Here is a 13,259-nt window from a genome sequence, read left to right on the forward strand (position 1 = left end):
CTATCAACCGTTATCTATGGTGGGTAGGAGGTGGAAAAGTACCGTGGATGATTTACTGATGGTTTGGAGGGAAATAAAAACTGTTCAGTTGTGTGTAAGAATAGTTCTGGATATAAAAAGAGGAGAAAAAAATGAGAGACTTGGGCCTCCTTGTGGTGCAGTGTTAGTGTCCCAGGTTCTTGACTCACCTGCCCCTGAAGGGTCTCTGGACGGAATGATTAGTAAATATCTATAAAGCAGAACAACTGGGAGGTTAGGGTGCTGGGCACTAAAAAGCAGAGAATTGCAATGTTGCATTCCTTGGATAAACTAGTGATTGAGAATTTGTGCTTAGTTTTGTTCTTCTCCATCTTGGCTGTGGATCTGATTAACAGGCTGGCCGCTCGACAACTGGTTTATTCCTCTTCTCTTACAGGGGCCTCCAGGACTGAAAGGAGCAGAAGGACCAATGGGTACACCTGGACCGACGGTAAGTAAGATCCCTCATCCATGCTCTATCTATCTCGTCATGCACTGCTCCTTCGAGACTGAATGATCCCAATCCCCTAGTGACTGGATCTCATAACCTGTGCGTCCAAGCCAGGGATCCACGGTTTGGATCATGAAGAGGAACTGGACGTATATTCCCTGGGATGTAGAGGATGAAGGGGTTGATATTTTTGAGGATTTTGGGACGAATCTATTGGGTAGGTAGACAGAAGCTGGTGGAGGGGACCAGGGCAAGGAATCGCAATCTTAAAATCAAAACAAGGCCCTCAGGTTTGTAAACAAAATGGGGAGCACTTTTATTTTATCACTTATATGATGTAAGGGTTACTGGATGGGCCAGCATTTTTGGCTCATCCCTCCTTACCCATTGAGAAGCTGATGGTACGCTGCCTTCTTGATCCACTGCAGTCCAATGGGTGTAGATAGACCCATAATGACCTGAGGGAGAGAATTCCGGGATTTTGACCCAGTGACAGTGAAGGAACAGCGGAATATATTTCAACGTCAGGGTGATGCTGCTGTTGTTTCCCGAGCCTTAGTTGATGTCAGATGGTGCATTTGCTTTAACTCCTACTGATACAATAGAGCTTGCTTGGGTCAGTTCAGAGGACAGGTAAGAGTCAGCCACATTACTGCGGGTCTGGAGTCACATAGAGGATGGTAGTCTTCCCTCCTCGAAGGACAATAGTTAATCTTTAACAACAATCGGCAGCAGTTTCAGGGCTCTGATTAGGACTTCTAACTATTTTTCAAAACTAAATGCAAATTCCACCATCTGCTGTGGATGGATTTGGATGCGGGTCCTCAGAGTATTCCCGTCATGTTAATGGTCCAGTGACAATACCACTAGGCTAACTCCTCCCCACACTAAAAGTAACAGGAGATGCTGAAGCTGGATTGACCATCTGAAATGGGAGTCCCTGTGTCTAAGGGACCTGGAACCCTGGTAGGTGGATGGAAGTAGAAATCAGATGCGATGGTCTATATCTGAGCTGTCTTCAGCCTGCAATGCCTCAACCTGCTCCTGTTTCCTGGGTTGCTGTGTCAATGTATTTCTTGCTGTGCTTTTAAAGGCTCTAAACTCGCCAATGGCCAACAGAAATGGACATCTTAACCCTCCACCCAATTGGGTTTGGAGAAGATGTCAGATTCTGGTGATGCCATTCACAGGGACTCTCAGCAATGTTGGATGACCTAACCCTTGTTGTCTCTCTACAGGGGTCCACAGGCGAACGTGGGCCGAATGGTCCAGCTGGTGCTATCGGCCTCCCTGGTCGACCCGGTAGTCCAGGGCCCCTAGGCCCTATGGGAGAGAAAGGAGCCCCTGTAAGTCCTCCCGTCAGTTTCTAAAACTGAGCCAATTGCCGTTGATCCAGATGAATGTTGTTCCTTGTTGGTCAGGGTGCTTGGAGCTGGAGAGATGGGGAGGGGGCTGAGAGGGAGCTGTAGGGGGTGCAGAGGCTGCACGTTCCTCCTTCTCATGTTAGCAATGGCGTTATGGTGTTACTATTGCTGACCAAGAGACATGTTGTCGAAACTCTTCACCTCCCGCTCATCAGGACACAATCACAAGAACACCAAATCTTAAAGGGAATGCCGATTTAACTTGCATGAGATCTGGTCACAGCAGAGGTAGGCCATTCGGTCCAAGTCTGCTCCACCATTCATGGCTGATCTGAGAATCCTCAGATCCACTGACCTGCCACTCCCCCGGTACCCTTGAAAATCTAGCCGAGCTTTGAATACACTGTTTGACCTGTCCCTCCACAATAAAGAACCCCACAGACTGACTATCTTCAGGGTAAAACAAAACCTCCTGTTCTCTGTTTTAAATGCGTGACCCCATATCCTGAGTTTATGCCCTCTCCCACAACCTCTCCACGGGAGTGTAAGTCCTGCTGCAGAGAGTTGGGCCCTAAACTGGGGTTGGAACTTGACATTGAGTGAGTGCAGTCACTCTCTGGAGGGAAAAAATAACAATTAAGTGCGGCTGCTTGAAATCAGAAACAAAATCAGAAATCGCTGGTAAAACTCAGCAGCACAGATGGTTTCTCTGCACTGCTGCTGCCAGATCTGCTGAGTTTTTCCAACAATTTCTGATTTTGCTTCTCTCCCCAAAAGGACCTCATCATCACTGAGACTCAAAGATCTTGGGCAAAAGCCAACGATTGGAGCTCTCTAATTTAGTCAAATTTCCACCAACCTCCAGCCGTTGAGAATCCAGAACCCCACAGTGAGCAGTGTTCCGAAATATTTACTCTGTTTTTTCTCTCCACGGACGCTGCCAGACCTGTTGAGTTTCTCCAGCACTCTCTGCTCTCATTTCTGGTTGCCAGCATCTGCGATATAATGTTATAATTTGTGTGCCCAGGTTCAGAGTCCCCTTTACTTTAAAATCAATCAACTGAAGTGCAATCGCCGAATGGAATGTGCTGGTCCGCACGAAAGGGTTTAATCTGCTTAAAAGTGACTGAATTGAAGAAGCCATGAGCTTGCTGTAGAGCAGGTGGTCTTTGCATTGTCAACAGTTCGGTATCTTTTAGTTGCATGGTCATCCACTGGTGGGCTGGATGCACAGGTGCTGGGTGTTCTAAATGGGAGTGCATGTGTCTAAAGGTGTCCCTGTTTCTGTTTTCATGTCCAGGGTGACAAAGGCCTTCCAGGTCCTGCAGGTGATGACGGTGTCCAAGGTCCCCTGGGTTTACCAGGTCCGACTGGTTCTCAAGGCCCGCCGGGAGATTATGGGGACAAGGTACACCAGATATTCTTTCATACGCTCCCCCAGTGGGCCACCTGCAATAGTCTTGCACACCGTAGTGTATGGTTGGACAGCTGTGTTCATAGCACTGTTAAAGCGAATGGCCAGCTTTGCAAAGGGTATACCATAGTCATGGAGTGTAGAGATAGGCCATTCAAGCCCACCAGGTCAGCTCCACCTGATCTGAGAGTGTCTGCTGATTGTGACGGAGTCCCGATGGCACCAGAACCACTGAGGATGGAGCCAGTGGTTTGAGTTGCGTGCTTGGCCTACCCTGTTACACGCTCGCACACAGATTATTATTCATGCCGTGACTACCATGCTCTCTCCTCACTGTTGCGAATGGATGGATTTCCATTCAAGTGGACTAACGGGGTGTCCTACAGCGGTGTTGTGGCACAGTCCCTCCTCTGGACCTGGTCCTCCGGGTTTGAGTCCTTCCCGGATATTCATGGAGGTCTGCTCGTAGCACAGCCAAACAAATTGAGAGTCCGCCTGTAGATCCCACTCCACTTGTGGGACCGCTGACATCACAGCCTCTAGTGATAAGCTAACAACGTATCCCAGCAATAACAAGTTGCAGAAATCCTACATAAGGTCTCGTTTTGTTTACTCCATCTGTCTCCAGACAAAGGGAATCTGAGAGGTATTACAGCTGTAGGGTAAGCAAGCTCCTGGTTCACACTGGTCAGCTCAATACTCTTCCTATGTATTTGGCATGAAAGAGTTTTTGACTCTGATAAAATGTTCATTATATCTGGCAGCTATTTCGTAACTTGCCTCCATGTTGAAAGGACAAGCTTTCATGTTGTGAGATAATCGCTGAGTGGTGTTGTGGGATCAACCACTGGTGGCTTATATTTGAGATTGATAGCTTCCTGTAGAAGGCCACAGGACCTGTCCAGTTAGCAGTAATAAAGGATAAACCACTGTCAGTGTTAACCAAAAAAAAAGCAACAAGCCAGTACAGTGGCTCAGTGGTTAGCACTGCTGCCTCACAGTGCCAGGGACCTGGATTCAACTCCAGCCTTGGGCGACTGTCTGTGTGGAGACTGCACATTCTCCCTGTGTCTGCGTGGGCTTCCTCCGGGTGTTCCAGTTTCCTCCCACAGTCCAAAGACGTGTCGCTTATAGTGGATTGGCCATGCTAAATCACTTATAGCATGCAGGCTAGGTGGGTTAGCCATGGAAAGTGCAAGATTAATAGGTTTGGGGGGAGGGGGGGCAGATGGATCTGGGTGAGATGCTCTTCTGAGGGTTGGTTTGGATTCAATGGGTCAAATGGCCTGCTTCCACACCATAGGGATTCTGTAAACAAGATTGTATAATAGTAACAGGCACAAATTGTATTAAATATCTGGGCATAATGGTTAAGACTAACCAGAGACAGTGGATCTGACTCTGGATTTTCCACCCAATACTGGATTAGTGTTGCTGGAAGAACACAGCAGTTCAGGCAGCATCCAACGAGCAGCGAAATCAACGTTTCGGGCAAAAGCCCTTCATCAGGAAACGTTGATTTCGCTGCTCGTTGGATGCTGCCTGAACTGCTGTGCTCTTCCAGCACGACTAATCCAGTATTTGGTTTTCAGCATCTGCAGTCATTGTTTTTACCATTTTCCACCCAAGACAATGTGAGATCATCAGATTGACTGAAGCCTAATACAGTCACGACCACTCACCCTTTCTGAACCATCACCTTATACAATAAGCACCAAATCCTGACTGCAGAAACAATAAGACCATCAGAGTGGAATAAGGCCATTCAGCCCATCGAGTCCACTCCACCATTCAACCATGGCTGATGGGCATTTCAACTCCACTTACCTGCATTCTCCCCCAGCCCTTAATTCCTTGCGAGATCAAGAACTTATCAATCTCTGCCTTGAAGACATTTAACGTCCCGGCCTCCGTTGCGCACCGTGACAATGAATTCCACAGGCCCTGGCTGAAGAAATGTCACTTTGTTTCTGTTCTAAATTGACCCCCTCTAATTCTAAGGCTGTGCCTACAGGTCCTAGTCTCCCCGCCTAATGGAAACAAATTCCCAGTGTCCACCCTTTCTAAGCCATGTATTATCTTGTAAGTTTCGATTAGATCTCCCCTCCACAATGGTGACACTGTCGCTCCTGTCCCACAATCGGTAGCCTTCTGTCTTCAGTGAACAGTCAAGGTCTTTGGAGCCACAGAGACTCAGCAACTAACTAACGGAGGTTAACATGACAGTGCAACTCCAAGCGAGAGAGTCACCTTGGGTCACGAACTAATCTTCTTCATCTGACCTAGTGATCTATCTGGATGTTAGAGTCTCGGATACCATTAACAAAGGGTCTTGTGCTGTCTTCTCCTTCCTACAAATGTACTGTCAGATCTAACTAAGATCTCAGCTTGGTGCCTATAGTAGGATTTTACCATTTTCAAAATGAATGCTCCGTTTGCACTCCTCCACAGCAGGTCAATGCAGTTCCATTTATCTGAAAGCACTTTGCGATGTTAGTAATGCAAGCCTCTCTCCATCTCTGACTCCCGTTCCCCTGTCTCTCCCTTCTCCCTCATCCATCTTTTCCCTCCCCCTTTCCTCCTCTGCTCTGCCTGACTTTTCATTGGCCTTTCCCGCTGGACTGAACATAAAAGTGTGTGTAAATGCCGAATGCAGGGACAGTTTGCAGTTCAACTCAATCCATCTTTAAAAAGAGATGCTGGGTATTCTCATACATGTCAGCTGGGATGAGGGTTAATCTTGTTTTACTGGGGCCAGTTGCTGCTCAGGGACTAAAAAGGCAGATGTGAACAACAGTTTATCCACATTGATATTGATGAGTGTTTGGCCTGACTGCTGTGAGTCACAGAATAACTGAATTATTAACCATTTGGTCCATTGTGCTTGCACTGACTCCTCAAATGAGCATCGTTAACCCTTCCTTATGAACCAAAACGTCAATTCTCCTGCTCCTCGGATGCTGCCTGACCTGCTGTGCTTTTCCAGCACCACACTCTCGACTCTGATCTCCAGCATCTGCAGTCCTCACTTTCACTATCATTAACCCTGTGCCAATGTCCTCCTTTTCCCCAAATCCCTGCTCACCATTTCAATCCAAACAACCATCCGATACCCACTCAAGTGCCTCAATTCAACCCACCTCCTCCACGTTTCCAGACAGTGAGGTCCACATCCTAACTACTCACCTTGTTAAAGAATGTGGCTTTTGTTTCACGCCACCCTTGCTCTTTTTGCTCATCACTTTAAATCTGCGCCTTCTCATTCTCACCCCTTTTATGAGTGGAAACTGCTTCTCCCTCTCATCTCTCCAGCCCCAGTGATGATCTTGAAAACCACAATCTCCTCCCGGCCGCCTTCACTCTGAGGAAAAACAGACTCTATTTCTTCAACTAATCCTCATCGCTGGAACCGTTCTAGTAAATCGCTTCGGCGCTCTCTCCAGTGCTGTCACATCTTTCCCACATCTTTCCCATCTTTCCCTAAACTGTACACAATACTTTGGAAACGGGTTCAGTGTTGTTTCCCATCTTTGGCACTGACTGTGAGGTCTGTTAGTCTGTCAGTGCCATCTGCAAGCCTTAGATCATCAGACGTAAAAATCCCCAGAAGGGATTTGATTTAATTTCCTCCACTCTTTCGCCAAACTGTCTGCTAGTTTGTTTTTTGACCTCACCACCCTTTCTGATCAAATAGAAAGAATCCATTATTTTTGAAATAGCTGTTCCGTGGCCTGGTTTGACAAGTAATCCCATGCATTATAATTGTCCATGCATTTTGATGAATATCCATGAAGAACTTCAATAGGAATTTCAGCTTTCTACTTGACATGATGTCGTTGAAAACATAGCCAAAACAGGGAGCCCAACCGAGAAGGTCAGGCAGCATCCGAGGAGCAGGAAAATCGACCTTACGGGCGAAAGCCCTTCATCCTGCTTTCTCCTAACCCAGACTAGAAAGCAAGTTCTAGGCTTCAAAGGCCGAACCCCACAGAATAATGCATAGTTACTTCTTTTCTGCGCTTCTTTTCTGCTGGTTGATTGGATAAGGATAGCTCAGTGGTTAGCACTGCTGCATCACAGCACCTGGGACACTGGTTCGATCCCAGCTTCGGGTGGCTGTGTGGAGTTGGCAAATTCTCCCCGTGTCTGCGTGGGTTTCCTCCGGGTGCTCTGGTTTCCTCCCACAGTCCAAAGGTGTGCTGGTTAGGGTAGATTGGCCAGGCTAAATTGCCCATGGTGTTCAGGTTCGATGCATTAGTCAGGGGTAAATGTAGAGTCAGAGGGGAATGGGTCTGGATGGGTTACTCTTTGGAGGGTCAGTGTGGACAAATGGCCTGTTTCCACACTGTGGGGATTCTATGATCTGTGTGAATCTTAGTGAATGGTTTATTCTCAACACTGAGGCACATCCCTAGGCAGAAACTTATAAGCCTTACAATCATGAGTGTCAATGGAGTGTTGGTGCTCAAAAATGAGGAATTAAATACTAAATGTGCCTCCTGCTACAGAGGAATTAGGAATAAGCAGCAAATGTTCATCTTGCCAGCAACCACGAGAGATTAAAAGTAAGAATTGTCACTGTATACCCAGTCTGGTTGCTTCATGGAGGATGATTTATCCACTTTGATATCTCACCCATCACTAACACAGTTCCTGGGTCTGTCCAATGCTCCATTGGTTGCTGGACGTCTCCCCTGTGCTTGTGTTACCTTGTTTCCAATACCCTCCTGACTGCCACGCTTCGTTATTTCCCTCCGCTGTTATACAATGGGGATAGATTTTTTTTACTGCCAGCTTTGGTTTGTGTGTCAGCGTTGGATGTTCTGTCAGAAGGCATCAGTTCGTAATTAAGGAATTGGTTTGAAAGCAATGGGCCACTGGCAGGGTGACCTGGTGTCAAAACCGCTGTCCTTGAAACAGACAAGTGGATCCGGGGAAGTACCTAATCAGTTATGCAGACAAACTTAACAATCGGGGCAATATAAAGCTGTCCCTTTGCAAAACCATTTGAAATGGTCAGGGGGGGTGGAGGGGACAACACCTAGAATCCATATTCATCATCCACGAATCCTGATATGAGTGTGAACTGTCCTCCCCAAAGTTTCTCTGAAATACTTTGCTTTAATTGAACTAGCTGACATTATCGTCCCTTGACTGATTGCGTTATTTGTTTCCCACGCTCATGTGTTCCACGAAATGGACTTTACCTCAATTGTGACCAATGGCTCTGTTTGAATGGGCTCCTCAGTATTGGTTGTCAATTTAAAGCCTTTTAATGAGACATTTCAGTTCGAACTTATACAGAGTTTTTTTCTTCAATCCACTTATAGATTGCTTGGCCTCCCAATTATTCACAGCTATATAAACAGACCATTCAGCCCAGCTCTTTATGCTGTCGCTCGTTCTCCACACAAATCTCAACTCACCCAGTCAACGCCAAAATATTCTTCCACCTTCTAATCCTGCAATTATTCATTCAACTTGCCTTTAAGCGCATCAATGTTAATTATTCCAATATCTTCATGTGGGAGTTGAAATAACTCCACAGAGGCTGGTATCCCATCACCAAATCACCCTTTATATACATCCAGAGAGTCCTTGACCATGCTCCAGCTCCCTCAGAGCCAGCTCTCAGAGTGAACAGAACCTCTGACCCTCCTGTTTATATCTGTCAGCCAGGGCTCCCTGATTGGACCAGGTTAACAGCCCCAATCAGGGAACTCCTATCCTCTGAGGTTCACCTGACTGACCCTGTTACATGGGTAAATTCCAAATTCCAAATCTCTGAGTGAAGAGGCATTTTTTCTAGATTTTCTACCCAATTTGCTGGAGAATTTCTTGTATCTGTTCTCCCTAGTCTTTGGTCTTTCATTTCATCGTCAAGTGCGAAAGGGAGAAGCTGGGCGAGATTTGAAAGATGAAAAGATTGCTGGAAAAGCTCAGCAGGTCTGGCAGTATCTGTGAGGATAAATCAGAGTTAATGTTTCAGTTCCAGTCACCCTTCCTCAGAACCAGTGACTGACCTGAAACGTTAACTCTGATTTCTCCTCATAGATACTGCCAGACCTGCTGAGCTTTTCCAGCAACTTCTGTTTTTGTTTCTGATTTACGGCATTTGCAGTTGTTTTGGTTATTACTGGCTGAGATTTTAACTTGTCCACGTTCCACCCACTGGTAAAAGCAATTAAAATCAGGCCTAGCTTTTTCTGTTCATCCTCTATCCTATCAAGCCCTTTCATCATGTCTCAAAGGTGGCTCAGTGGTTAGCACTGCTGCCTCACAGCACCAGGGTCCTGGGTTCGATTCCAGCCTCGGGCATCTGTCTGTGTGGAGTTTGCACGTTCTCCCTGTGTCTGTGTGAGTTTTCTCTGGGAACTCTGGTTTCCTCCCAAAGATCTGCAGGTCAGATGAATTGGCCATGCTAAATTAGTTAGGGGGGGTGGGTTACTCTTCAGAGGGTCGGTGTGGACTTGTTGGCCCAAATGGGCCTGTTTCCACGCTGTAGGGAATGTAATCTTAAAAAAAGCATTCTCACAGTCAGGGTAACCTGTAGGTTTACTTTGGAAGGTTTTACCTGATGAACATGTATTCGATACATCTTAGTTTGAAAGGCTTTATCAAAGATGGCTTTAATTTCCTAAAATTACTCGGAATGTACAGCGTAAAACTGTGCTGATTTGGAGGCACAGTGGTAATGTTCCACCCTCTGGACCGGGAGGTATGGATTCAGTCCCACCATCCTGCTGTGGTGTATATTAACTTCGCTGAAGAGGTAAATTAGAAATATAGAACACTGTTGGAGTGGCTCAGTGGTTCGCACTGCTGCCCTCACAGCACCAGGGACCCGGGTTCAATTCCAGCCTCGGGCGACTGACTGTGTGGAGTTTGCACATTCTCCCCGTGTCTGCGTGGGTTTCCTCTGGATGCTCCAGTTTCCTTCCACAGTCCAAAGATGTGCAGGTGAGATGGATTGGCCATGCTAAATTGCCCGTAGTGTTCAGGGATGTGTAGGCTGGGTGAGTTAGCCAGGGAAAATGTGGGTTTACGGGGACAGGGTTGTGGGGTGCAGGCCTGGGTGGGATGCTCTTCGGAGGGTCAGTGCAGACTGACCACACTGATAGAAATAGACCATTCAGTCCACGTGACCACTGCTCACGTTAGCATGGCTCAATGAACCAATGACGGAAACTCACATGACAGGGGCACTCCACTGGAGGTGAGCTGACCTCCTGAACTGAGTTACACATTGGATCGTGATAGCTGGCAGCCCACTCCATGCCTGATCATCGCAGTCCCTTACACGCCTTTACAAGGAGCGTGCGTGAGACCCTCAAAGCGGGCGTTACACTTGCTACCCCCCGGTTAACCTAGAATGACTCTCCACATGGAAAGGGTTCTCAGACTGGCCATGTTGTGACTCAAAATTCATGGCCACTGACTCCTGAGGTAGCACTTGGACCCAAACACCTCTGGTCCAGAGCTCGAGCCACAACCCAGTGTACTGAAAGACCATCTAGGAGGGACAGCTGACTGAAATATGGATGGATTGTACATGACCGCAGCATAAATACTAAACAGGGAGGTGTTCTTCAGGGGGGATATGGGTGGCCTTGAGTAGATGATGATGTCAACAAAGTCAGAAACAGCCTGTTCTGGGTGTAGGACCATTCGGAGCAGCCATTTTGGCGCGAGCGATTTGGCGCGGCCTGTTTGGCGCAGCCCATTTTGCCGCTGACCCAGTTAGCCGCAGAACTATTTCAGAACAGCTCATATTTATTCCTTTTCAGGCTTCGTTAAAAGCATTAATGAAAGCAATAAAAATAAAAATAACGTTTATCCTCTTTAGTAAAAATGTTAAAAAAAAAGAAGTAAGGTAAATATGAAAAACCTAAAATATGACATTTATTCAAAATTATGGACAATCCCTCATAAATACTCAACATAATTTCTCTCACTAAATCTTCTTGTAAACTTCCCTCTGCAGTTTCAGCAGCTCATACTTTTGTCTTTGAAATGACGGTATCTCTTTCCACCTTAGATGCTGAAGCTGCATGCGAATTTTCATTAATTTGTTCCACTAGGTCACCATTTATAACATGAATTTGAGCTTTGCAAATGTCCTTCCTCTCTCATCTCTAACACTTTGTTATCTTATCAGCAGCATATCCATCAATTATGTTCTATATAGTCGTATGAGCCCTTTTCCTTTCCTCGTTTTGACAACAAAATTGTTGATGGCATTTTAATGGGTTATATTTTATTTTGATAATAACTACAAGCTACTGAATAAGTACAAACTATTGGAAACCGTATGTCTGTGCCAAAACAGGTCTGCGGCAAAATGGGCTGTGCCAAACAGGCCGTGCCAAATCGCTTGCGCCAAAATGGCTGCGCCAAATGGTCCCACTCCGGCCTATTCTGAAGATCCCAGCTTAATTTGGTTGTGGGGTGAAGATAGGCACCAGGGATCAGATATTCACTTCCAAAGCGACCATCCCACTGGTCGTTCCTCCTTCAGTCTAATTCCAAGTGAAATCGGGGAGTGTTTCCCACCTTCCATTGACGAGGAGAGGGGGCCATGAGACCGGCTACAAATGACCCAAAACGTATGCGGTTGTGGTTACCCTAGCAACCTTCCCATCCAAGTTGCAAGCAGTGTCTCCAACGGAGTGGTATTTGCTTCTGACCTCCCCCTTTACTTGACATTGATGGGAAACTTCACACAGGGAAGGAGCGACTGGAATCCTGGCTCTCAGCCAAGTTCCATCTGTATTTACAGTTCAGTGAAGACTGTTGGGTCTCCGGTGGGAAGCTCTTATTGGAAAGTGGAAGATTAAAGTGATGGAAAGGCATGGGATGATCGGGGGGGGGGGGGGGGGGGGGGGGTAGGAGGTCATATGGGAGGGATTGTAATTTACCCAACAACAAACATTCTTTTTTTGACAAAAAATAATCTTCTGGTTTCCCTGCTAGCTGACGTCGATTTGTGAGTGAGTGAGTTTGGCTAGAGTCTGTGTATGTATATGCACAGAGTCTGTGTGAGTGAGAGAGTGTGTAGAGAGTCTGTGTGTGTGTGAGCGAGTGTGAAGAGAGTCTGTGTGGGTGTGAGCAAGTGTGTAGAGAGTCTGTGTGGGTGTGAGCGAGTATGTAGAGAGTCTGTGTGTGAGAGTGAGTGTGTAGAGAGTCTGTGTGTGTGTGAGCAAGTGTGTAGAGAGTCTGTGTGTGTGAACGAGTATGTAGAGAGTCTGTGTTTGCAAGTGTGTGTGTAGAGTCTGTGGGTGTGAGTGTGTAGAGAGTGTGGGTGTGAGCAAATGTGTAGAGAGTCTGTGGTTGTGCATGAGTGTGTACAGAGTCTGTGGGTGTGAGTCAGTGAGTATATGTAGAGTCTGTATGTAGTGTCTGTGGGAGTGTGTGTGTGTAGTGTCTGTGGGAGTGTGTGTGTGTAGTGTCTGTGGGAGTGTGTGTGTGTGTAGTGTGTAGAGTCTAGTGTCTGTGTCTGTCTGTGTGTGTGTGTATAGTGTCTGACTGTGTCTGTGGGTGTGAGTGTGTGTAGTGTCTGTGGGTGTGAGTGTGTGTAGTGTCTGTGGGTGTGAGTGTGTGTGTGTAGTGTCTGTGGGAGTGTGTGTGTAGTGTCTGTGGGAGTGTGTGTGTGTAGTGTCTGTGTGTGCTGTGTGTGTGTGTAGTGTCTGTGTGTGCTGTGGGTGTGTGTAGTGTCTGTGAGTGTGTGTGTGGGTGTGTGTAGTGTGTGTGTGTAGTGTCTGTGGGTGTGTGTGTGTGTAGTGTCTGTGGGTGTGAGTGTGTGTAGTGTCTGTGTGTGCTGTGTGTGTGTGCAGTGTCTGTGGGTGTGAGTGTGTAGTATCTATGATTGTGTGTGTTGTCTGTGTGTGTGTTGTCTGTGTGTGTGTTGTCTGTGTGTGTAGTGTCTGTGTGTGTGTAGTGTCTGTGTGTGTAGTGTCTGTAGTGTCTGTGTGGTGAGTGTGTGTGTAGTGTCTGTGACTGTGTGTAATGTCTG

At 46.8% G+C, this 13,259-nt stretch overlaps 1 protein-coding gene across 2 annotated transcripts in view; it reads left to right on the forward strand.

Annotated features, from left to right (window-relative positions):
* Positions 1-13,259, forward strand: part of LOC140468141 (uncharacterized) — a 318,469-nt gene that overhangs the window by 236,158 nt on the left and 69,052 nt on the right. For both annotated transcript variants that reach the window (XM_072564343.1, XM_072564344.1), the window contains 3 exons: positions 416-469; positions 1,708-1,815; positions 3,134-3,241. In XM_072564343.1, coding sequence (XP_072420444.1) covers positions 416-469; positions 1,708-1,815; positions 3,134-3,241 — 270 coding nt within the window. The remainder of the gene's footprint in view (positions 1-415; positions 470-1,707; positions 1,816-3,133; positions 3,242-13,259) is intronic.

The sequence above is a fragment of the Chiloscyllium punctatum genome, chromosome 46 (genome assembly GCF_047496795.1).
Source record: "Chiloscyllium punctatum isolate Juve2018m chromosome 46, sChiPun1.3, whole genome shotgun sequence".
In the NCBI taxonomy this organism is placed as follows: Eukaryota; Metazoa; Chordata; class Chondrichthyes; order Orectolobiformes; family Hemiscylliidae; genus Chiloscyllium; species Chiloscyllium punctatum.